Consider the following 26,841-nt stretch of genomic DNA (forward strand, 5'->3'; position numbering starts at 1 on the left):
TTTTTGTGAATTGGTGCCCAAAACTGAACTGCATATTCCAGATGAGGTCTTACTAATGATTTGTACAGGGGTAAAATGATATCTCTCTCTGGAGTCTATACCTCTTTTAATACAAGAGAGGATTTTGCTCACTTTAGAAACTGCAGTTTGGCATTGCATGCCATTATTACCCACTTCCAGTCCGACTCATGTATATAAACGGCCAGACGGGAGCAGTGCAGGTGCGGGTTGCTGTTCATAAACGGCGCCCGCATTTTCAGCTTGTGCGTACTCCCTGGGATATATATATGTAAATGCATTCCACAAATGTAGAGTTGTATTTTTAAAGACATACAGTGTATTTGAAAAGTATTTTTAAAAATATTCTTCATATATTTTGTAATAACGCATTTCAACATGCAGTACACACACATATATATATATATATATATATATATATATATATATATATATATTGAATATGGCCAAAATGTTAGTATTTCAAATATATTTTTCTTTCATATGGATAGGCTTATACATTTTTGCCCTTTAACTGTTCCTGCAATACAATTAGTCAAGTCAATTTCTGGGTAGTTAAAATCCCCCATTATTATCACTGTCCCAGTCCTTGCAGCCTTTTCGATCTGTGCAAGGAGCTGAGTCTCCACCTCCTCATTAACACTGGGAGGCCTAGAACAAACTCCAATGATTACCTTTGTAGTACGCACCCCCATGTGCAGTTCCACCCATAATACTTCAGCCTCATCACACTCTCCATCAACTAGGTCCTCTTTCACACTCGCTCTGAGGTCCCTTCTCACATAGAGACAGATACCACAACCTTTCCTTTTTACCCTGTCTCTCTGAAAGAGAACATAGCCAGGAATATTAACAGCCCAGTCATGTGAAGAATGAAGCCAAGACTCAACAATACCAATTAAATCATAGTTCTCTTCTTGCAAAAAAGCTTCCCAGTCACCTATTTTGCTTGGCAGACTTCTGGCATTGGTGAACAAACACTTTAATACATTGACACCTTGTGCGCACATTTTTTGCATATTTTTTATTTTCATGCAAGTGGTAATAATCAAATGGTTGATTGTAACATGGGAACATTCTTATCATCTGCCATAGCCCTCCCCCATCTTTCCCCATTCCACCCACCAATAAGGACTGACCGCTGTCTAATCTGTCTACCCCATTATAATCTAATTCTCCCTCCCCCCTCGATCCTAGTTTAAATACTCCTCCAGCCTCCCCAAAATGCTCTCCCCCAGCACAGCAGACCCCCTTCCATTTAGGTGCAGATCATCTCTAGCATATAGGTTGCACCCCAATGAGACGGCAACCCAGTGCTCTAGAAACGCAAAATCCTTCCCTCCTACACCAGGTCTTTAGCCATGCATTGAGTTCTCTGATCTCCCCCTGTCTTTCCTGACTTGCCCATAGCATAGGTATTATTTCAGAGAATATCACCGTGGAGGTCCTTCCCTTCAACTTGCAGCCTAGTTCTTTAAATTGATTCTTAAGGAGACTCCACCTTCCACGTATTCTGTCCTTGGTTCCAACATGAACCAAAACAGCTGGGTCATGCCCAGCCCCTCCCAGTAATTTATCAACCAAGTCCACCACATGCCGAACCCTGGCATCAGAGAGGCAACAAACCATTCGGTTGTGGCGATCCTGGCAACAAATTATTCTATCAGTCCTGATTATAGAATCCCCGACTACCACCAACTGTCTAGGCCTTCCTGCACTACCCTCACCACCCCTCCCAGATGGTCTGCCCTCCTGGCTGTTAGGGATAGCAGTGACATCCAGGGCTGCCACCCCTGAGCTTGCCACCCCCACATCTTCACCCAACTTGGCAAATCTGTTTGCATGCACAAACCCAGGACCCATCCTCCTACCTGATCATCCTGATTACCCCCTTCACATCAATCCCATTGGCTACCTTCTCAGGGAGCAGAAGACCCCTTTCAAGGTTGTCGGTTCTGCCCAGTGTTGCTCCTCCATATCTCTAACGCGAGTTTCCAAAAGGACAATTCGCTCGCATCAGTTGTTGCATACATGCGGCACACTGTGCACTGCACAAAACCTTCAACCCAGCAAAATATCCTCTTTTATATTTTACCAAACAATTGGGTATTATATTGTGGGTTTTTTTGCGCATTAATACTCATTAGATTGTATTTTTTCCAAAAATTGCATTTGAAAAACCGCTGCATAAATATCGTGTGACATAAGAATATGCACCATCCACCATTTTTATTCTCCAGGGTCTCTACTTAAAAATGATATAATGTTTGGGGGTTCTAAATAGTTTTGTGATGATTTTTATATGTAGGAGAGAAGTGTACAGCTTGTTTTTTTTTTGTTTTTTAAATGACAAACATGTCATACTTTCCTGCTTTGTGAAGTGGTTTTGCACAGAGCAGCCCTGATCCTCCTTTTCCGCGGTCCTCACCGGCCCTCTGGGCTCCATCACCTACTGAATGCCCCCCATAGCAAGCCACTTGCTATGGGGGCACTCGTGTGCTTGCTCTTGAGCCCTGCTCTGTGTGTCCATAAGACACAGAATGTGCCTCAACCCTGCCCCCCGATCATCGCCACTGGCTACAGCTGAAAGCAGCGGGAGCCAATGGCTTCCTGTGCTGTGTCTGGTCCAGTGAGAAGCGAGAGAGCCAAAGCTCTTGTGCACTTCTCTGGATTGAGATCAGGCACAGGTATGTGTTTAGGGGGGTTGTGGGGGAAGTTGCATGCAGAAGGTTTTTTACATTTCTGCATAGAATACAGTAAGGAAAAAACCTTCTGCCTTTAAAACCAATTTAAAGTGAATTTTATGGCACACAAATGCAATAAATTACCTGTTTTTTTGGAAAACGATAAAATATGAGGTTGTGCCAAGTAAATGGATGCCCAACATTTCAAACCTTAAAATTGCTTGCACCCAGGAAACAGCAACTTCAGTACCCTATATTTTCCTATGGCGACGATTTGAAAGCCCTACAGGTTATCCGTGTGTAATTACCAGTGAATAAGAGTCCCAGAGTCATTGATCACTCCAGGGTGTACAGCCATTTGTACAAATACTGTGGCTACTGATTTTACTAAAAAAAAAAACATTTGCCTGTCCAAGGATCCAGCTCCATTTTTGGGGCACTGGCATGTTAATTGTGGGAAGCCGGCCACTCCTAGCTGCTGCCACTTTGCTGTGTCAATGGTCCCGCAGCCTGAGCAAGCTAATTATCTTCTCCCCCCTTAAGAAAAAAAAATATGCCAAACGTGGTGGGGGGGGGGTGGAGGACATGAAGTGGAACTTCTCTATTTAGGGTGATGTTCTGCTTTAAGTGCTTGGGTGGAATTTTAATTTATTACAATTTTTATAAAAATATATTTTTTTTTTAACCTAACTTTTTTTTTTCATTACGGGACAAAAAGATGATTTTTTTTTTGTGACACGTTCTCTTTAATGAGGCACAAGGGGTCTAAAAGATCCCCCGAGGTCGTGTCTTCCAGTGCCGATCATGTTCCATCAACTTCTTCCCTGGCCATACTGGATGGAGGAAGTGACATATGGACGCAGAAGTGATGTTATACATGTTGCTTCCGAGTCAGTAAGAGGAAAGGCAGGACAGCACCCACCATGCCAATCCCCGGCACACACAGCCTGGGATACATGGCAGGCAGACCATGTAACTAGTGTGTGTGGAAGCAGTCCAATGTCTACACAGCCACCAGATTGCTTCCATCTGGGAGTCGGGTTTAAAAACCCCTGCTGCCACCTCCAGCAAAAAGATTAAACTGGAACTGAAAGCAATTTTTTTTTTCTTTTCTTAATTTTAAAGTTGAGGGGTTAGAATCTCAGTCAGTTTTTTATTGTTGTCTATGCCTCCTCTGGGAAGATTGACCCCTCTATTTGTACTGGTGACTGCTGTCACCAAGAAGAGTGGAAATTTTAGAGTTGTCCCCAACATCCTCCCTCATTCCTCCCACCACTTCATCCCCCTCAGCCACTTCCTACTGTACCTTTACCCCCTCCCTCCTAGATTGTAAGCTCGTAAGAGTAGGGCCCTCTTACCCCTCGTACGTTGTTTGTTGTTGTTGTACTGTGCCATGTATTGTCCCCCCTATTGTACAGCGCTGAGCAAACCCTTTGGCGCTATATAAACTCGTAGTAATAATAATAATAATAATAACAGTGATGAGGGTTAATCGTCCAATATGGACACTTGTTTTGGGGACAACTGTGTAATGGTGGCTATATACAGTGCAACAGAACTGAACATAAAATGTCCTAAAAGCTAAAAATGGTGTTGGTTTTGAATAGCCCAGGTTATTCATTTGTGGCAGAAAAAAAAATCAGTCATATGTGGCGAATCAATTACTATTTTTTCACGCTCCTGTGAATCGCATCTCTACATGCAAGACTGCAAAAATGCCATTGATCCTGTACTATTGGTTTTTCCCCACAATCAATCAGTTTAGGTTGCTCTAAACTGTCACTATATGACTCTCATCTCTCGGCCGTGCCATTTTTGTCTCTCTCCATCAAGATCTGATTCAACCATTTTGTCATATTGGACATCAATAGTTCATTGTTAGCACACCAGGTAAGCCATCATATCAGAGGAATTTCCCTCACTTTTTTTCACCAAGAGTAAAAGTGAAAGAAAAACCCAAGTTCTGCGTTGTCTTCAGAACATAAATAGAAGGGAAATCTTCCAATGGGGAATTCCGGTGATCACCAGGGATTTCTCTTACCTTGGATTTCCTGCCTTCCTGTTGTGCCTATGGCACAAGAAGTGAAAGGAGACCTACACACTGGAACACATGTCAAAAAATGAGTTCTACACTCCCTTACACTGTCCAAAATGGGAATAAAAATGCATTTTTGTTTAGGAATTTTTAAAAATATAATACACAATACAACTGTAGAAAACAGACCAGAAAGAGCATAGAGCACACAAAATAACTGGAAGTGGTCAATGGTACAAGTAAAGAAAGTAGCAATAATCGTGAAGGAGGCACTAACAATTGAATAAAACTTAGTGTAAGGGGTAAAATGAGTCAGTGCAGGTATAGCCAGGGATTCAGAAAGGAATATCCATTATACAAACAACCTTATATTAAAGTGACTCTAAAGGCTTTATTTAAAAAAAAAAAAATAACAAACATGTCTATACTTTCCTGCTGTGTGCAGTGGTTTGGCACATAGCAGCCTGGATCCTCCTATTCTCAGGTCCCCCGTTGTTGCTCTTGGCTATTCCCTCCTGCCGGGTGCCTCGACGACAAACGGCTGGCTATGGGGGCACTATATCTATTCATACACAAAGCCATGGCTTGGCCCCGCTTCCTCTCTTCTCATTGGCTCACTGGCTGTGATTGACAGCATTGGGAGCCAGTGGCTCCCGTTCTGTCTCAGCCAATGAGAAGAGGAAGTCCTGGGACAGCTGAGACTCCAGCGCACATCGCTGGATCAAGAAGGTGCTTAGGTGAGTATTTGGGGGAGATGCTGCACAGAGAAGGTTGTTCACCTTCACGCATAGAATGCATGAAGGTAAAAAACCTTGAGCCTTTAGAACCACTTTAAAGGGTAAGTTCACCTTTGGAATATGTTACACATTCCACCTCCTCCCTCTGACAGATAGTACAAGGAAACTTCTCCCCAGATTTGAAAACAGCATGGTCGTGTGGGGCTCCGCCCACACTGCCATGTCCCTCATTCATAGTGTTCTGTGAATGAGTGCCTACGAGTCCCGACAGCCTTAGCAGCTGTGGGCTTGTAGTTGCCACGGCAATCCACAGCTCTATGGTAGTTCATTGAAGCTTCCTGTCAGCATATCTGCTTGCTCGGACATCCCATATGGCAGATATTCTGACAGGTCTGCAGGAGACCTGAATGGCATCTACTGATCGCTGGTACAATGCTTTACAGGCTCGTTTGGACAAAAATAACAAATGCACATTACTTTACCTGCAAAAAAAATGTGCATTTATTATTTGTGTACAAAAGGTGAACTTATCCTTATAATTAAAAAAAAAAAAAATGTGTGTGTGTGTATATATGTATGTATATATATATATATATATATATGTGTGTATATACACACACACTGCTCAAAAAAATTAAAGGAACACTTTGAGAACATACCAGATCTCATTGAGGAAAAATCTCATGCTGGATATCTATACTGATATGGACTGGTTAATGTTTTAGGGATGTAAGGATGCCCCATCGTTTGATGGAAAAGAAAATTATCAACCTACAGAGGACTGAATTCACAGACACCGCAAAAATCAAAGTGAAAAAATGATGCAGCAGGCTAGTCCATTTTGCTGAAATGTCATTGCAGCAACCCAAAATGGTACTCAGTAGTCTGTATGGCCCTCACACACTTGTATGCATGCATGACAACGTCGGGGCAAGCTCCTAATGAGACGACGGATGGTGTCCTGGGCTGTTTCCTCCCAGGTCTGGACCAGGGCATCACTGAGCTCCTGGACAGTCTAATGTGCAACCTGGTGGCGTCAGATGGACCGAAACATAATATCCCACAGGTGTTCTATTGGATTTAGGTCAGGTGAACGTGGGGGCCATTCATTGGTATCAATTCCTTCATCCTCCAGTAGCTGCCTGCATACTCTCGCAACATGAGGTCAGGCATTGTTGTGCACCAGGAGGAACCCAGGACCCACTGCACCAACATAGGGTCTTGCAATGGGTCCAAGGATTTCATTCCGATACCTAATGGCAGTCAGGGTGCCATTGTCTAGCCTGTAGAGGTCTGTGTGTCCCTCCATGGATATTCCTCCCCAGACCATCACTGACCCACCACCAAAATGGTCATGCCGAACAATGTTACAGGCAGCATAACGTTCTCCACAGCTTCTCCAGACCTTCAGGTCTGTCACATGTGCTCGGGGTGAACTTGCTCTCATCTGTGAAAAGCACAGGGTGCCAGTGGCAGACCTGCCAATTCTGGTGTTCAATGGCAAATGCCAATTGAGCTCTATGGTGCCGGGCAGTGAGCACAGGGCCCACTAGAGGACATCAGGCCCTCAGGCCATCCTCATGAAGTCCGTTTCTGATTGTTTGGTCAGAGGCATTCACACCAGTGGCCTGCTGGAGGTCATTTTGTAGGGCTCTGGCAGTGCTCATCTTGTTCCTCCTTGCACAAAAGAGCAGATTCTGGTCCTGCTGATGGGTTAAGGATCTTCTACAACCCTGTCCAGCTCTCCTAGAGTAACTGCTTGTCTACTGGAATCTCCTCCATGCTCTTGAGACTGTGCTGGGAGACACAGCAAACCTTCTGGCAATGGCATGTATTGGTGTGCCATCCTGGAGGAGTTGGACTGGCTGTCCAACCTCTGTAGGGTCCAGGTATCGCCTCATGCTACCAGTAGTGACACTGACTCTAGCCAAATGCAAAACTAGTGAAAAACAGAAAAGATGAGTAGGGAAAAAAATATCAGTGAACTCCACCTGTAAACCATTCCTGTTTTGGGGGTTGTCGCATCGTTGCCCTTCTAATGCACCTGTTGTTAATTTCATTAACACCACAGCAGCTGAAACTGAATAACAATCCCCTCTGCTGCTTAACTGACAAGATCAATATTCCAGGAGTTTAATTGACTTGATGCTATACTCTAATTATAAGGTGTTCCTTTTTTTTTTAGCTGTGTGTGTGTGTGTATATCTATATGTATAATAAATTTTTCTTATTTTACAAATGATCACATGACCTCTTTTCTATGCGTAAAGGGCTTAGAGAGTTGGGGGTGGAGACTACAGGGGGACAAGTTAGTAGAGAAAGGACAATATACTGATCTTTCCAATGAAGAGTTGTGCTGGGGGCGTGCCGACACAAAACTTGGCCATTCCTTTGGAGGACAGGCAGGCTTCCACAGCCAGAAAACTGACCACGCTGGATAGGGTGTTCTGTTGTGCCTAGCACGGTCAGTTTGAAATAGGAAATAGAGGGACTGGCAGGATCACCAGGTATTTCACACAAAGGAAGCAATACAAAGAGAACAGGATACTTTTTTTAACACAAGAATATGGAACAACAGGCACGTGAATATTAAAAGTTGAGGTAATATATTCTTTAGCTCCAAGAATGTAAGTGTATCAAGAAAGAACACTGAATTGTGGGACTGTAGATATTTATATCAAGAATGTCCACTACTTATGAAAGTAACCTTCCACATTGAAATATGGATGGAAAATTGTAAACCCCCAAAACCACTCAGAGAAAAGTGCTCAGGAAAAGAACAGAAATAGTGAGCCCAATGCTTTAGTTAGAATGAGAAAGAAGAAACTGGTAAATGCAAGAATGTGAGATCCCTGTGTCATGTGGGTGGGCGGCAGAAAACACTCAGCCTGAGAGGGGTTATTGTAGAAGGAGTCAAGGAAATCAAATACATCCTGCAAGGGGTTGTTTAAACTCATCAGAAAATGAGTATTCATTATAGCACCAAGTTTTACGGCATTGTTCTTCTCTACCTTTTAACATACTGGTTAATTCTTTCATAGGTCCAATGTCCTCTACCCAGTATTGCCATTGTGGAATGGATTGGGGGTGGCAGATTTCCATTGTGCAGGCTTACAAAGTCAATAGCCTGTAATCTGCACCTGAATTGGACCGCACTGCTCAGAAATTGGACTGGACTCTTTTTCAATCCGCACTGCTAGTGCACCAGACATATGCAAACAGGCACCATAGGAAGCAATGTTATTTCACATGTCATGCGGATTGGATGCAGTTAAAACCACATCCAATCTGCTTATATGGGAACCGCTCTTGAACCCCACATGTCATCAGTTGTGAACAGGATAAAATCCTGATTTAAACCTGGACTGCTAAACAATTATTTTGTCAATTAGCTGTGAAAACGGAGCATCAATTCGCACCTCACACGTGTTAATGTATAGGACTGTCTTTGTGTTGTAGAGGAAATTAAAAAAATTTTTTTTTTAATCTTATACTGTATCCTATTGTAGGTTGTAGTGACTTATTCAGTGCTAGCTTCTTTGAGAGAAAATGAGATGGAACCCTTTTTGTATAAGGCATGAGGGATCCCCAGTGTAAAGGGAAGGTACAGTCAAATCCAAAACACATTCCCCTACCTTTGTTATGTTCTAAAAGATCAAGTCACATGAGAAAGGTAACCTTGCATCAGGATGGAGAAATATGGCTGCCGTATGTCGTTTTGTGATGGAGAGTGCTGCTTCAATGCTATAGTTTGTATAGTATACAGTAGTAGCCATAAGTGTATGTGTAGCCAAAACTTTTATGTTTGTGTTTTGGATAGAGCAAGTGAGGGTTAAAAGCCCCTACTGGGTAATTTTTTTTCCTATCTGTATACCATTGTGGAATTTTTCCTTCACTTCCTATCCCAGTGGGCTCAATTCACGAATGGAGATCGCATTTGATATTTGTAATTTTTTTATTTTTTGGAAGATAATAAGAGTCAATTCATCATAGTATAATATCCAATGTGAGGTAAGTACTGCAAAAATATGAAAAAAACAAAAATATGAAAACAAAAAAACAAGTGTCCGTGCACTAAAAAACACACTTTAGTTATATATCTCAAGGTATAGGCAGTTGATATTTGATACAATAACTGTATCAATGTGAAAATATTCTGCCCAGAGCTCAGTTGTAACATTTCACTAGGAGATTGTTCTGTGAACGAAGGGAAACTAAGTGTTTTTATAGTTTCACAATATTTCTGTTTTTTATTACAAGAGATGTGTGGAATTTGAAGACAAACCTCTATACCAGCCTTTTTCATCCTTTTCAACACAGAGGAACCCTAGAATAACTTTCTGGTCTTGGGGAACCCCTTCTAAAAATTACTTTATCTACAACTCATAATATGTTTGTGTGATTGTCAATAGGAAGAATGTTCCTTACACTTGTGGTCATTGGGAAGAATTACCCTCTTACAGATAGTAAAAAAGATCAGTGGTGCCAGTGGAAACCTCTGAGAGGCAGAAATTGCTCATTGTTCAAGGAATCCCTAGCAACCTCTGGAGAAACCCTATGGTTCCATTGAACCCTGGTAGAGAAAGGCTGGACTTAAGAGATCAGATCAGGTCACAAATTGCATCAGTCTTGTTTTTGAAATGATTGGCAATCTCCTGGGAAGTGAATGAGCTAGTGGGTGTAAGCAGTGGGTGAACAAAGTAAGAGTTAAAGGATACGTTCACCTTTTATAACATGTTGCACCCATGTTTAGGGTGTAACATGTAACCCGTTACTGCTGCAGCTGCCCCCACCCCACCCCAACCTTGCATGTTCCTGGGGGCTAACCGCTCCCAATCTCTGCTTGTGATTGGGAGCTTTCAGATCATGTGACCGCCAATTACAGCAGTCATATGATCAAAAACACCACCCTAGCTCCCTGCATCAGAAACCTCTAACGGGCCGGGAGGCGCCAGTGCTAAGGGGCTACTTATCCTTTAAGGGTGGAAAAGAGTTGAGGTCTGGTAGGAAGACAAATCTATAAGGGGCAAAGTCTTGCAGGGATTTGATTTTGTGCCACAATCGCTTAAGAACACGGCTCTTTCTTTTGAGACTTCTGGTGTTGTGTGTTAGCCTAGGTTGCAGTGTTTAGGGCCTAATTCTGTGAGTAGTGAGAGGAGCAAGTGTGTTCTGAGAAGATGAAAATGAATGGTTGTAGACAGAATTTCCCTTGTTGGTGCAGAAAATTAGTGAGATTTTGTCATATAGATCAGTGGCAGAACTACCAGGGTTGCAAAGGTCGCACTAGAAACTGGGCCCTGGAGTTCTGCTACTGTGGGGGGGCCCAGAGCCGGAGTCAACATAGACATCTGTGTGGAATCCTGGAGCCCAGCTCCAGTAACTAGCCCTACAGGTGCGCTCTACCGTAGCCACCCGTGTCACCTGCCACGCAACTCTTGCCGGGTGCCTGGGATTCCACACATGGCGATCGCCTGCCTCTGTGGCAGCTTCATCTCTTCCCACCGACTGCCTGCAAACATAACAGCGAAACTTGCAGAAGCAGCCCCCTCCTCCTCGGCTCTGATATTCTCATGAACACAGACAAGAGGAGGGACATTGTGCTAATGAGGTCTGTAACCAGGAAGGTGGGGAGGCAGGTAAGAAGGCTATACACCTGGAGGAGCAATAGGGGGGTAGTAAGAGGATATGTGCTGGGGGGATTATTTGGGAGTGGAGAAGACTTGTGCGAGTGGGGGGCAAATTTGAAATTCCCCCAACCCCCCCTTCCCCCCCCTCACCTTCTAGCATAAGTCATCTCCCCTCCCAATGCACCTCCCCCCAGCACGTATCCTCTTACCCCCCTTAATATCCATACCAGACCCCTAGGGGTTGGGGGGACCCCCTCGCTGCAGCTGAAAAAAAGAAAACGTGATACCGCCAGCAAAACCCTGGTGATAAATATTGCATATTTTTTTTACTTTCTGTTCTGTTTGTGAATTGGCTTACTGCAATATTTTTTTTGCGATATTTAATTTTGCACATTTTTAATTTTGCATTAAATACTGCAGAATCGTTTGTTTTTGTTTTTTTTTAATTGGACAGTTTGTTACTGCATGTGATAATTTATGCAAATGAGTCATGTGACAGGGTTATTGTAGTAACCTTTAGCGAATTGCCCCTAAGAGGCATATTTTAAGCTCAGTGTTTAGAGGCAGGGATACCCCTTCTGGTTTACATTTCTGATTGGAGTTTTCTGACAGAAAAAGCCCTAAAAACTAAACATGCTTAAACATTATACATAAATGCTCTATATGAGCGTTTTTGTTTCTGCCACGGGCACTGGTGTGCATGGAGCCTCAAGGTTGCCATCGGAGTGAGTGTCTGTCCAGGATGATGTTACATTGAAAAGGTAGCTCGGTTGTTATTATTACCAGGGATTTTAATGTCACCAAGAATGATAGTGGGTATTTCAGAGGAGAAAGGCAAGGTCAACAAAATCACAACTATCCCCAGAGACACTGGAGGGAAAAAGACAAATGCAGTGAGCTTCAGAAGTGGAGAGGTATAGAGAGGGAAATATTGGGAGAACTTGAAAATTGATTTTTGGTCTTGGTGAGTAAGTCCAGTGAAGGCCATCATAGGAGAAAGCAGGTGGACAGGCAGAGTATGATTCCTGAAGCCAGGTTTCAGTAACAAGTACTATAGGTTAAAGGACATGGAAATAGAGACCATGGACAGAGACACTGTTGTTATAGGCCAAGCAGGAGTCCAGCGAATAGAAATAGGAATCTGTGGATTGTGGCTGCTGCCAGTAAAAGGAGTGAAAGGTGTGGGTCATCATCAGTTAGATGATGGAGGGCCAGGATTACAGGAAATATCCCTAGATGTTTGGAAAAGCAGTAGGGTGAGCGAGATAAGATGGGAATGAGGTTGTAACAGCATGTGGTTTTTCAATGATCAGGAAGAATTGAGTGCAGACATAGGAAGAGGGCAGGAGTGAGGTTGATATACTGTATATAAGCTGTGGGTGGAGAAGAGGGGTAAAAAAAGGAGAGTTTGAGGAAAGAGAACAAAACTTTGAGAAGGAAAGATAGAACATATCACAGGTTGGAGTGAGTACTGAAGAGAGAAATGCAGGTTTGCTTGCAGTCTGTGTGGAGTGGGGGCCAGTTGTTTTTATTTTTTGTTGTGCCTTAGCTGAGGTGCCATAGTTGAGCGCTTGGTACTTTTTCAGGATAGTATATGGCAGTGCCATCCCAGACTGCACATTGCCCAATAAAGATGGTCTAAATTTATACTGAGATGGGGTGCAGGTAGTGCTTATCAATTATTCAATTAAAAGTTGATAAAAGACATACAGGTTTATTTACTAAAGCTGCAAAATCAGGCTCACTTCTGCATACCAATCAGCTTCCAGATTTTATTGCCAAAGCTTAATTGAACAAGCTGTGATTAGAAGCTGATTGATTTCTATGTAGAAGTGAGCTTCATTTTGCACTTCTCAGCTTTAGTAAATAAACCCCACAGAACAAACTTTTCACACTACAGACAAACTAGAGATGGCTATGTTCTAGAGTCAAGAGTTGTGAAGATAAGCTCTTTTGATCCAAAAAGGCAAAATGAGGGTAAGAACTTTTTCAGAAACAAAGACAAGTTTTACAGATGTTTAAGAGCAGTGATTACCATAAGGCAAATTTGAAAGAAAATGGTCAGTTTTTGTCACATACCTGGTTGGGGAGCCTGACGTGGAGAGAAGGCGTCCTCTTACGACTCCCGCTAGAAGCCCCTAATAGTGGGAACAGAGGGCGCAGAGCCAGGAGTGGCATTAGTGCCGGGTGGATCTGGAGCTGGCGGCAGGTAGCTGAAGATCCAGGAGATCCGGATGCAGGCCAGGTGCGGATGCAGGAATGTAGGTGCAGCAGCAGGCAGGTATGGCGGCAATCAGGATGCAGACTGGGACTGGACACCGGAGCGTGGATGCGGTGGCAGGCAGGTATGGCAGTGACCAAGATGCAGGACCGTGGGTGCCGCGGCAGGTAGGTATGGCACACGTCAGGATATAAGGCAGATGCAGGACTGTGGGTGCAGCGGCAGGTAAGTATGGCACACGTCAGTATGCAAGCCAGGTGCAGGTAAGTGGATGCAGCAGAGTCAGACAAGCCGGGTCAGTATTAAGCGGGCAGATCAAGTACAAGGGAGCAGGCAAGCAGATGGTCAGGGATAGCCGAGGTCGGTGCAGGCGGAGTTCTTTCTTAGTCAGGGTCAGATCAGAATACAAGTAACAGGATCAGGTAATAATGCAGGGACGATGTAGACCAGAAGGCATTGATTGTACTGAATTGCAGGTTTAAATAGCCCGCCTAGTGGTGACACAGACTCTACTGCGCATGCGCACACTTCTGCGCATGTGCGCCTGCACGCACGTGCGCACTCGCACAGCCGTGACCCAAAGGGATCTGTCGCCGTCGCACGGCTGCACGGCGACAGAGTCCCTGACAGTTTTCAGTTAAAGTGATACTAAACTCTAGTTTAAGAATACCCATTGTCTTCGGGTGTAGATTCCTAACTAAAAACAGTACCTTCTATTGTTCTCAGCCTTCTCCAGTCTACAAATTCCTTTTTGTTTTTATTTTGCTACTGTGATCTTACTTCCTGATAGAGGGTGACTGTGTTCATTCTCCATGGTCCCACTGTATGTAGGAACATAGCTATCATCCTTTACTTGCTCCCGGGATGGACTAGGAACTATGGGATTTGTAGTGTGCATAGAGCAGTGCACATGTCCACAACTAACAGACTCTGCTTGTTCTAAACAAATGAAGATAAGAGGAAAAGGAGAGGTTCGGGGCTCACAGAGAACATTAAAAGGTTACAGAGAAAACAGTCAAAAACAATTTATTTAAAAATAGAATACAGGGCCATTCAGGTAGTGGATGTGTATGGATCATATTTGGGATAAAGACATTTAAGGTGACACTAAGGCACTGGTGTCAAACTGGCGGCTCTCCAGTTGTTGCCAAACTACAAATTCCATTAGGCATTGCAAGATTGAAAGTTACAAGCATAACTCCCAAAGGCAGAGGCATGATGGGACTTGTAGTTTTGCAACAGCTGGAGGGCCACCAGTTTGACAGCCCTGCACTAAGGCTACGCTCACACAAGTATGAATGAGAGTGACAGCAATTGCTACTAGTTTTGCCACCTGTGAGCAGCTAGCTACAATCGTTGAACCCTGTATACTTCAATGAAAGGTCGCCGGCTGCCGCAGCTATCTATGGCTGTCTGCACATGCAGTGATGGCTGCTAGACACACTTTGTGCACCTCACTGGAAGGCACCACATGTCACCGACCAGCAATTGCAAAGCACTGCACTGCTGTACATTGACATGAATGAAGTGTCGTTTTGTGCACTTCACATTAAGTTCACAAAAAAAAAAAGGAGCAGTGTGATGCGATAAACTGTGCATTACACCGCCCCTGCTGCCTGTCACTGCAGCCCAAAGCAGACTGCTGCTGCTCCAGTTTATTGTGTGGGCAGGTGTGAGTGGGTCCAAAATATGTACAAATACAGAACTATTCTTATCTACAGTTGATATTTCTTTTTAAAATGATTGGGTCCCCCCACACAATAGGGATCTGTATAGATTTTGCACACTCTGACTTTCAAACTCAAATTCTTCCATCACCGCTATGTATATATTGTAAAGTAAATTTTATGTGTAAGCTTGAAGTGTTTTGCTGAAAATTGCTATAATGATGAAATGTTTCTTTGTTAGCAGACTCACAGGCTAGTCTACAAAAACTAAAATTCTTGTAAAAACTAGGTATTATAATCCAGATTGTTGTAGATGTGGTAGAGATTGATGGATAGTATACTATATAGTTCAGGAATCCCACAAGTATTGGCAAATCTAATCTACAAAATGGTATCTCTACAATTAATATTCATAATAGCTTTGCTTTCAGTTATTAAGTTCTTTATATATTCTATGCATCGAGCAAGGAATAGTCAGAGTCTAGTTTTGTATTGTTGTGTTGATGCAATTAATAATGAACTAGGTATTATAATCCAGATTGTTGTAGATAGGGTAGAGATTCATGGATAGTATACTATATAGTTCAGGAATCCCACAAGTATTGGCAAATCTAATCTACAAAATGGTATCGCTACAATTAATATTCATAATAGCTTTGCTTTCAGTTATTAAGTTCTTTATATATTCTATGCATTGAGCAAGGAATAGTCAGAGTCTAGTTTTGTGTTGATGCAATGAATTATGAAATGTATTTTTACATCGTCGGCACACATATTTCCCACATGGCGGTGCTTTTTACATGCAAAATAAATCTTTGAATGATGAATTCCTTGTACATATTGTATATCAGATTAAGACTTACATGGTTTAGTAATCCACAAATGATGGACATGGCATACCTATCGGCAGGGGAGCTGCTAGCTTGTGTTCTTTAAAATTCCACATGCACGTAGTACCAAGCATAGAATTATGCTATGTCCATATCTGTTCCAGTGTGACAACTCATACTTAATCAAAGTTAGCCTTAAGGCTGTCAGATATAAGCCCACAAATAGGTTCTATGGCAAGACAGTGTGGGGGCAAAGTGTATATAATGGAAAGAAGTAGTCTTCTGAATAGAATACATGCACAAAGCAGCCTAGAGGTTCGTATGCAGTCTGCCATGCTGAAAATTGCTGCCCAGGTGGGCAAACATATGAAATAAATCCTGCTTGAGGGAAAAAAAGAAAAAAAAGCTTGATCTCATAAGAAATATGAATAAACGTGAACATGGTCATTGAGGAAAATGTATCACAACATGCATCACATGAGTCATGGGTTCACCTGCATGCCCAGCATTAGTGTAATGGAGAGTGGAGGAGGACCCAAATAGAGACCGTGCCACACGTGGTAAGGAACCAACTAGAGTTTCTTTGTTTTTGTTTTTTCATTTGTATTGTACTGGGAGCATCATTAAAGTGTTACTAAACCCACAACAGTAAAATCAGTCTGTATATACAGTAAAGCATGCTTGTTATAGTCACTGTGGAACCTAAGGGATTAATCATCTGCATTGTGTAAAAATGCGGTTTGATCCTGACATCTCTGATCCTCCCCTTCTTCCAGTGCCCCAATTTATCTACTGATAAGACATATCACATGGAGTCATTTTGCATATGCTCAGTTTAGTGTGTATTGCTAGAAAGGTTTTTTTTTTTTCTTGGGAGAGTGCATGTGATCATCACAGGAGGACCGTCCAGACAGAGGTCAGGGGTTCTGCATCCTCCTAGAGCAGAATGAGAACTCCTCCTACAAGCTTTAACATGTGTTCTACTGGACCCTGATAGAAGTCACAAGACTGCTCTAACTGCTGATGATAAAAGGTATTTAGCAGTTTATATTTACTAAAATAATTGCACTTCCATGTTCTGTGTACTGTGGGAGACCAGATATAGTGAATGCAGGGCCTTGGGTTTAGTAACACTTTAAATTTCTTATTAATAAAATTGTTGGGCTATACCTAAATAAGGCTGTCTACCAATACAAATAAGGAAGAGAAGCACTGGTGAAAAGCAACAAGGAGGCCTTTGATAACACTGAAAAAGCTATATAGACCCAAGGCTGAGCTGGGAGAAAAGCCCATCGTATTATTATAACTGGGCTTTATGGAAGAGCAAAGAGGTTCTCCAGTCCTTAATTGGTTTTAATGATTGTTTTGTACTTTTAAAGTCTTTTGATGAAAATAGGTTTATAACACACTACTTAAAGCTAACTTGGCATCCAAGCGCAAACCAATAAAAAACTTTGAAGGCTTTACAATACTATTTTTCCAAGCAACACAGAAGCAGAAACATAGTACTCAATATTTCTTTCAGCTCCAAAGTTGGAATTGTTGCACCCCCACATCCCTTAGTACAATGCAGCAAGCATTACTAAGGTGCAAAAAGGTGGGGTTTTTTGCACGCTAACTTGTATTAAGGCATCCTATTCAAATGTGCATGTGTTGCAGTAAAGCATATGTTCACACCGCAACACAAAATTCTGAATGGCACCCTGCAGGGAAACCGCATGGTCAAAAAGACCTTGCGCTTTCCCTGTGGATGCGTCTTTGAACACGTGCATGCACCTTTTTTGTGCAGAACACGTGGCACAGGAGCCCTTTCAAATTACTGGGCCTGCCATGCCCAAGCAAATGCAGGCTGCACAGCCTGCATTAGTGTGAACCTCATCTTGAAATCAACTGTTTATAACTATGAATGGGGGAAACGGTGGAACTGACCAATACACAAGATTATGTAGCCCACCACACTGCAGTCCTATAGTAATTTAGCAACTAACTCTCCCTGCACAGATTGTTAGCCCTCCATAAAGTACTCCAACACCACTATAAAAGGGTGAATTGGAAGTGGCCATTTTTCAGTGTAAGGGGCTGGCACATAACAAAGCTTCCATTATTGGCCCTTCTAAGTCAGTTGGTCAATAACCAGGCAGTGCAGTATGGTTACAAAGAAATCAGTCTACCGAATTTCACTATTAATCTGGTTGTCTTTTGCCCATGGTAGTTATCCCTAGTAATCTTCATACAGGTTCTCAATTCACTGAAACCAGAGGACCATAATGACAGCCACACAACTAGCATATCCAATCCAGCCTTTGTTTCCCTCATAAGGGGTTTTCTTAATGTGATTTACAGACTGTTGGCAGGTATGTACATTTTTTCCTCCCTACCGCATACCCCATTTGGAAGTGATGTTAGCCATTTATGTGATGACTGCTTGTAGAACAAGGTTTGGGCTTTCAGCCAGTACTGTGTCTAGGTTTACATATACTGCACTGAGTCTTACTGGTAAGCATAGCAGCAATGCAGACAGGATTATTTCAGAATTTATCCATGGGGTCAACTCTGACAGCTGCATGATCCAGACTTGTAAACACAAATTTCTGAGAGGTAAGCAAGTTATATGAACTGATTTACACAGCTATATAAATAAGAATTGACCTTCATATTTTTGAACGAATTCTGATTTCCTGGTCAAGACCTCTAAAGTAGTCTGTCTCAATCTTACTTCAAATTGATTGAAAAATACATAAGCAAAGGTTACCTTCATTTAAAACCGCTTGCCAAATATATCTAGGTATAGGTAGCTAAAATTATATGAAAATGCCAACTTTTCCTGTACTGATGACCGTGTGTCTTTCCTGAGCTTCCTCATCAAAGTAATAAGGCTACCCAATACAATAAAGAGAACCTGTCACTTTTCCTATTTAGGGCACAGCAGCGAGTTCCTTTCAAAGCCTATTTTCCTGCATGCTGATACTCATAGCATGCTTATTTGTGGGAGCCCTCTGAAATACCTATTACTCTTTCATCTTCTTCCCAGGATGTTGCTTCAATTTCTGGGATGGAGCTGCCATTGGTCAGGCCTAAATGCTGACAGCATGGGGGAGAAGTGCAGGTCATTAAGCCTATGTACTGTAAGCTCCAACATGGAGCCTGCACAACTTTAGATGAATCAGGAACGGCAAGGCAACATCAGTTTCACATTATTCATGATTAACAATAAAATGATGACCTTTAGTTTGTAGCAGGTACACAAAATTTTAAAGTTTGATATGTTGAGAATCTATTTACTTGGAACAACCTCATCCTTTATATTTTCCCCCACAATTAAGCAATATACTGCATTTGTATGCCCTAAAATGATCTTTAGTGCATTTTTTTTGTACTTGATAAAATGTTGCACTACTATCTTGTGACATCAATGGTCCCCCGTTGACACTCTAAGCTCCTCCTCTTCAGTGTCTGCCCCATTGCAAGAGCTTGCTATGGGGGCAGACGTGCGGGCTCCATAGACTCACACAATGTAGCTTGGCCCCACCCATCCTGGCTCCTCCCACCCCCGTCCACTGACTGCCATCATAGGAAGATCTCAAGTGGGGGCACCCACCTTTTAGTTATGAATATCAAGGGACTTATCCCATTACATACTCAGGTGAGTATCACAGAACAAAATGCTCACACTTTGAATATTAAAAGCTGTAGATCCCATAAAAAGAATCCAAGGGCCCCATAATGCGGCATACTGATCTTGCCCTGAGTTCACATCTAAGCGTTTTCTACAGCGTTTTGCAGAAATGCATTACAGTCCATTTAACATGATTTCCTATGGGACATGTTCACATCTCCACGTTTTCACCCGTTGCGTTTTTTAGAAGGGTCAGGGACTTTTTTTATTCTATACACTTCAATGAAAATGCTGCAGAAAAGCATGTAATGCGTTTTTGCCACGTTTTTGATGCGTTTTAAATCTGCCTAGCAACAAGAAAATTTAAAACAAATGCAAACAAAAAAACGCAAAACTCATCAAAAACACGCAAAAAATGCAGGTGCAAAAACGCAACCCAAAACGATATGCAGAAATGGCTCAAACGCAACCTGCATATGTGTGAACCTAGCCTTAAGTGTCATATAAGTAGACCGTCTAGTTTTCTCTCCGCATAAGATGACATAATTCTTGTTCCCAGTTCCTAATATGAGAAGTGGAGAGGGAACCCCAGTCACACGTTAAGTGAGCACCAGGTAAAATGGACAACACTGCAACATATATATTTGTTAGTGAATGTAATAGTTAGAGGTTTTTTTTAGCATGACACATGCATCAATGAGCACACAATGCTGGTTTTTCATTTCTTAATATTTAAAATTAAAAAATAAAAACTTTTTAGGGATAATGCTACCAGGTTTTTTTATGGTTTCCTGACTATACTGTAATTTTGTTGTATCTTAAAAACAAATCTGTTTGCTACATCTCTCTCTTTTGGATTGCTGTTAATATTCACTAATTCCATGAACATGCCACTGAAAATCTCCATTTATGTGGAGATATACAAATGTCTTCTTTGAACATTATTTATTCCATTGTGTTGAGGCAGCTTTGTAATTAAACTGGCTTACCTGGCTGTGACCTTTTTTTCTTTTCAAGGTTATTTTGAGATGGTGGAAAATCTCTCTCCGAAGTGAATTTCGTGAAGCAAGACCTGGAGAACTAAGAGAGTCTCATGAAGACTTTGTGGATGATCCAACTCTGCAAGGTAAGTAGTTGCCCTTCACAAGTAACGTAACACGGCAATACATAAAGGAGTCTAGTATAGCGTGTATGAAATGGCATTGCTGTATCCATTCGCAAACAGTCACATCTTAGTATGTCTGAAGTTGGCCATACAAGGTAAGGTAGTTTTGGCGGTAACTGGGAGATTGAGGGGTGTTGCTAGGATTGCAGAAGACCTGGGGACCTTAGAGCACTCCAAGGAGAGTAATATTTTGGTGTGCTAAGCATGCTGCAGCAAACATTGGGTAGTGGGCCCAAATTGTGTTAATGGGGGCATGGTTATTTAAAACTTGAGCCTCCTAGTACCAATTAAATAAGCTTTAACTTCTGTAAGCCTCAGCACAATCATTGTCCATTACATATGCTTTAGGGCACACTGAAAACACACAGAGAGTTCACACTTTGTCAAAGTTCACATTAAAGAAGAACTTTTTTAAAATAGTCAGAGACTGCTTAACAACCAGCAACTGTTGAGACAAAGAACACTTTGGTCATAAGTATGTAATGTGCTGTAAATTGTTGGGTTCTTTAATGCACAAAGTGCGGTGGAATACACTTTGGCATGCATAATGCAGAGCTCAGGAGTAAGTGACACACACAATGCAGGAGAGTGCAAGAGTCAAGAATATGTAACACAGAGAAAGCAGGGATTGGGAGTTAATAACACACAGGGCACAGAGGTCAGGAATGCATAAGACACAGAGCACAGGTTTAAGGCACAGCGCACAGGAGTACATAATGTACAGAGCACAAGGGCCATGAGTGCATTGTGCAGGAGTATATAAATCACAGCGCCTAATGTGTAAGGGTTAGAAGTGTGTAACACATAGGACAATGTATAGAGTACAACCAAAAAGTATGCCCTCTTTGACATACAATTATCCCTCCTCAACCTACCTCCCCCAGTACAGCTCTCTACTCCCACCAATGCAGATCATGTAACCCCTCCTTCTTAACCCAAATCCTCCAATATGGATCTCTCTCTTTCTTCCCCAAATTACCACCAGTACATATCTCTCCTTACTCCAGATCCTCCCAGTAAAAATCTTTCCCTTCTCTCCAAATCTTATCAGTACAGATCTCTGAGACAGAGAAAGAGAGGCTCCTCCCACTGGGAAACACTAGATCCATTTTTTTTTAAAGCCCTAGCATGCTCCCAAGTCCTCAGTTTCATGTGTTTCCTCTGGTCATATAGGACACATCCCCAGTTTGTTTCTTTGCCATCATGCAGGGTGCAGGAGCCTGCTCAGTATGGTCACCTTTTTTACAAGGCAGGGGCTTTGGGGTATGTCCTCTACTAAGGATCACTAGAACCTCTTATGGGTTTCATCATTTTACTATGATTGTTTGGTTGCTAAGGGATCTCTCAGCAAGCTGTCCCAAGCAACCCACAGCTTGTATAACAGTGTAAATTTGCTGTCCCCTCAAAATAACAACACACAGCCATTAATGTCTACACCGCTGGCAACAAAAGTGAGTACACCCCTAAGTGAAAATGTCCAAATTCGGCCCAAAGTGTCAATATTTTGTGTGGCCACCAGTATTTCCCAGCACTGCCTTAACCCTCTTGGGCATGGAGTTCACCAGAGCTTCACAGGTTGCCACTGGAGTCCTCTTCGACTCCTCCATGATGACATCATGGAGCTGGTGGATGTTAGAGACGCTGCGCTCCTCCACCTTCTGTTTGAGGATGCACCACATATGCTCAATAGGGTGTAGGTCTGGAGACATGCTTGGCCAGTCCATCACCTTTACCCTCAGCTTCTTTAGCAAGGCAGTGGTCGTCTTGGAGGTGTGTTTGGGGTCGTTATCATATTGGAATACTACCCTGCGGTCCAGTCTCCGAAGGGAGGGGATCATGCTCTGCTTCAGTATATCACAGTACCTGTTGGCATTCATGGTTCCCTCAGTGAACTGTAGTTCCCCAGTGCCGGCAGCACTCATGCAGCCCCAGACCATGACACTCCCAACACCATGCTTGACTGTAGGCAAGACACACTTGTCTTTGTACTCCTCACCTGGTTGCCGCCACACACGCTTGACACCATCTGAACCAAATCAGTTTATCTTGGTCTCATCAATCAGACCACAGTACATGGTTCCAGTAATCCATGTCCTTAGTCTGCTTGTCTTCAGCAAACTGTTTGTGGGCTTTCTTGTGCATCATCTTTAGAAGAGGCTTCCTTCTGGGACGACAGCCATGCAGACCAATTTGATGCAGTGTGCGGCGTATGGTCTGAGCACTGACAGGCTGACCCCCCACCTCTGCATAAATGCTGGCAGCACTCATACGTCTGTTTCCCAAAGACAACCTCTAGATATGACGCTGAGCTTGTGCACTCAACTTCTTTGGTCGACCATGGCAAGGCCTGTTCTGAGTGGAACCTGTCCTGTTAAACTGCTGTATGGTCTTGGTCACCATGCTGCAGCTCAGTTTCAGGGTCTTGGCAATCTTATAGCCTAGGCCATCTTTATGTAGAGAAACAATTCTTTTTCCTCAGAGAGTTCTTTGCCATGAGGTGCCATGTTGAACTTCCAGTAACCAGTATGAGAGAATGAGAGCGATAACACCAAATTTAACACACCTGCTCCCCATTCACACCTGAGACTTTGTAACACCAACGAGTCACATGAAACCGGGGAGGGAAAATGGCTAATTGGGCCCAATTTGGACGTTTTCACTTAGGGGTGTACTCACTTTTGTTGCCAGCGGTTTAGACATTAATGGCTGTGTGTTGTTATTTTGAGGGGACAGCAAATTTACACTGTTATACAAGCTGTACACTCACTACTTTACATATAGCAAAGTGTCATTTCTTCAGTGTTGTCACAGGAAAAGATCGAATCAAATATTTACAAAAATGTGAGGGGTGGACTCACTTCTGTGAGATACTGTATGTCTTTTGGGCTGGAACACAGGAGTGCTCCCCCACCTCAAATCCATTCAGTACCGTGATCTACCCCCCTAAAGTCCACTCACCAGATTGTTGTAGCACTCATTGAATGGATATCCTCTCTTGGTTGTGTCATGTCACACTGCATATCAGAGCCAAGTAGGAGCCTTCCTACGCTCTGTACTCTACCACATGGAAATGAGCAAGTCTCAATGACCATTGCTAGCACTAGGCACATGCCGCACATTTCTTGCGGGGTGCCCCAGATCTAACGCTGTGACAGCCTATGTGTCATGTGCCCTGGGTGTCCGGTGGTGGTGACGCTCACTGAGGGACAAATGTAGTAATGGATATGTAGATCAGGCAAAGGTAAAATCTAGAAAGGGCCAGATTGCTCAGTTTTGGATTATCAGGTCCCCATATATTGCTTACAAACCCTAGATCTTTTAAAAGTTTTTGGAGCACAGCAAAATCTTTGCACTACAATACTAAACAAGTCCCACAGATTCATGCTGTACCCTCTTCCAGAGCAGCACTTGCAGAAGGTTGCTAAGAAACACAAGTGAATGGCAGTGAAACGCCTTCATTTAAAGGTTCCATGTGGATACAAGGAAATCAGACTAGAGATTTGTCCTAAACATTTTTTCATTGTTCACATCTTATGGTTTTTTGCTTTGACTTCATCCTGCGTGGCAATGGCAGCAATGACTTCCTTATGTTAGACTGAACTCCCCATCATTCTTCCCCTATCTGGCTCCACCTCACTGTGATTTTTCTAACAGCAAACCAAAACACTCCGTATCAAAAGCTCTCTGTCTGTCTGACATACACGACTCTGTGCTCCAATCTTCTGTAACTTGAATGCTACTGTTTTCTAAGGAACTTTGCCAAAATACCTCCCTTCCTCTGTTGAGCAAATTATAGCACCACTCCTCACCCTTGCTGTAAAATATAAAGTTCTCTGTTTTTTGAATTGCACCTTTATCAGACATAATGCTGGATGAGCTGAATTGTTACTGCACGTTACCTAGTTTAAATCCTATTAAAATAATAAGGATTTAATTTTGTACCCTGGAATGTATAATATATAATACACCCTGAGTTTGAATCTTACGGGAAAGTGAAACATTTGTATTGCATTTTTGATAAGTCAATGTAGAGGAAGAATTGGCATAACTTCAATCTGCCCAGTGCTTCTGACCTTCCCAGGTGGTAATATGGTGGTGTACCCAGCTTCAGCCAAAAACCATAGTAGATGTTACCTGATACTCCACCTGTTGGCTTAAGCTTCTATCACAGCTCAACATTTGTATGCTTTGAGATTACTAGCTTAACTACTTGCCCTCTTGAGGATTTACCCCTTTCTGACCAGGCCATTTTTTGCAATACGGCGCTGCGTTACTTTAGCTGACAACTGCGCGGTCATGCAACGCTGCATACAAATTAAATTTATGTCCTTTTTTTTCCCCACAAATAGAGCTTTCTTTCAGTGGTATCTGATCGCCTGTGCATTTTTATTTTTTGCGCTATAAACAAAAAAATATTGAAAATTTTGAAAAAAAACAATATTTTTGACTTTTTGCTTGTAAACATGTCCAGTAACAAAATTTTAAAAACCAAATTTCATCATAAATATAGACAAAAATATATTTTGCTATATGTCTTTCCTAAAAAAAAAATCCCAATACGTGTAAATTAATTGGTTTACGTGAAAGTTGTAATTTTACAAATGGCGGTATAGATACTGGAATATTTTTTTTCTACTAGTAATGGTAGCGATCAACAACGTGTTGCGGTACTGTGGTGGGCATTCTGACACTGGGGGGAACTGACGTGGTGTCACTGACATCCACAGTGACACCAATATAGTGATCAGTGCTAATAAAAATTACTGACACTGTACTAATGGCATTGGGCAGGAAGGGGTTAGCATGTGGGGGCTATCAAAGGGTTAACTGTGTGCTGTTTCACAGTATGTTGTGTGAGCGCTTTCCACTGTAAGCGCACTGCTTTGTATAGTTCTGCTATGCAGAGCCATGCAAAGTAGCGTGCAAGAGCTGACGGGAGAGATCTGTGTTGTTTATACACAGGTCTCTTCCCCGTTGGAGATACTGGGCGATCAACAGGTGCCGGCGAGTAATCACCGGCCGGGACCCGGTGATTGACAAGCAAGGCCGCGAATGGCGGTGCGCCCCCTACCCGGAACTGCAAAATCACGTATATATACGTGATTTTGCGCACCCGTGTTGCAGATGTGGGACATTAACCTCTAATTTGCATTTTAACCCATGTGTCTGTACCAAGGCCAAACATTCCAGGATATGTAAACTTTTGATCAGTGCCATTTGGGTGATTTCTGTTATCAATATGATTTAAAAAGGAGCCAAACAACTATTTGATAATAAATGGCTTCATATGATCATCATCCTTCAATAAAAGAGCATTTTTTGGCATGATCAGTCACATTTTCAATATCAATGCCAAAATTTCACAATTGCTGCAAGGGTATGCAAACTTTTGAGCACAACCGTATGTAGATTTCTCTCTTTCAGCCAATAGGCTGAACAATCAAGCAGCATAGATTATGATAAATGTACAGTTCCTGGCTGTTTTATTCAGACAGCCACAGCACTCATGGCAGCCTAATTAACCAAAGAGTGACTGCATCTGATTAGATATGGTCATTCATTGGCTTGCAACCTTCATCTCGGCTCTGTTAATTTTGAAATCAACTTTTGTCAAATCAAGTGGTGCCAACAGGGCCACCAGAGGTTTCAGTTTTTGCTGCTTCAGCAGGAATCAGCTGTAATTTGAACTGTGTATGAGAACAGCAGATAGACAATATGTGTCTGAGAGGGGGCCTTGACCTCCTACTATGCAAAGGTGTGTAAAACAAAAAATCAGATTCTGTTTTGCACCTAAAAAACAATTGAAAGCCACACATAGATTGTAACTTGTTGGTAAATATTTGTGTTCCTAACTTATCAAAGCGAGTCGGCCTACCTCTATAGCAACTGATCAATATCACACTTTCAGCCTGGGTTCACACTACAGTGGTGCCGTAAATCCCATGTGGTGTGTACAGGAACCACACCACATTCCTGTACAAATCACATGCGATTTGTATGCGGTGCGATCACAGGCATACATTTTGTATGACTCTATTCGCACCGCACCCGCACTAAAAACGTGCAGGGCCCTTTTTTGGTACGCACTAGAATCGGATCGCATAGGTATTCACACCTATGCTATCTGATTTTGCACATCGCACTGCGTTTTGCAGACCAATGTCAGGGTTTTGTTAACTTAACATACACACCCGCATCGGTTCGTATGAACGGGGTGCGATTGTGATGTGGTGTGGAATTC

General features: G+C 42.5%; 1 protein-coding gene across 1 annotated transcript in view; it reads left to right on the plus strand.

The window, feature by feature from the left end:
- Positions 1–26,841, plus strand: part of FBXO36 (F-box protein 36) — a 64,302-nt gene that overhangs the window by 4,802 nt on the left and 32,659 nt on the right. The window contains exon 2 of the mRNA XM_089683506.1: positions 20,453–20,561. Coding sequence (XP_089539632.1) covers positions 20,453–20,561 — 109 coding nt within the window. The remainder of the gene's footprint in view (positions 1–20,452; positions 20,562–26,841) is intronic.

Source organism: Staurois parvus, unplaced genomic scaffold, assembly GCF_062004578.1.
Source record: "Staurois parvus isolate SC_StPar_1 unplaced genomic scaffold, SC_StPar_1.0 ptg000312l, whole genome shotgun sequence".
NCBI lineage: Eukaryota > Metazoa > Chordata > Amphibia > Anura > Ranidae > Staurois > Staurois parvus.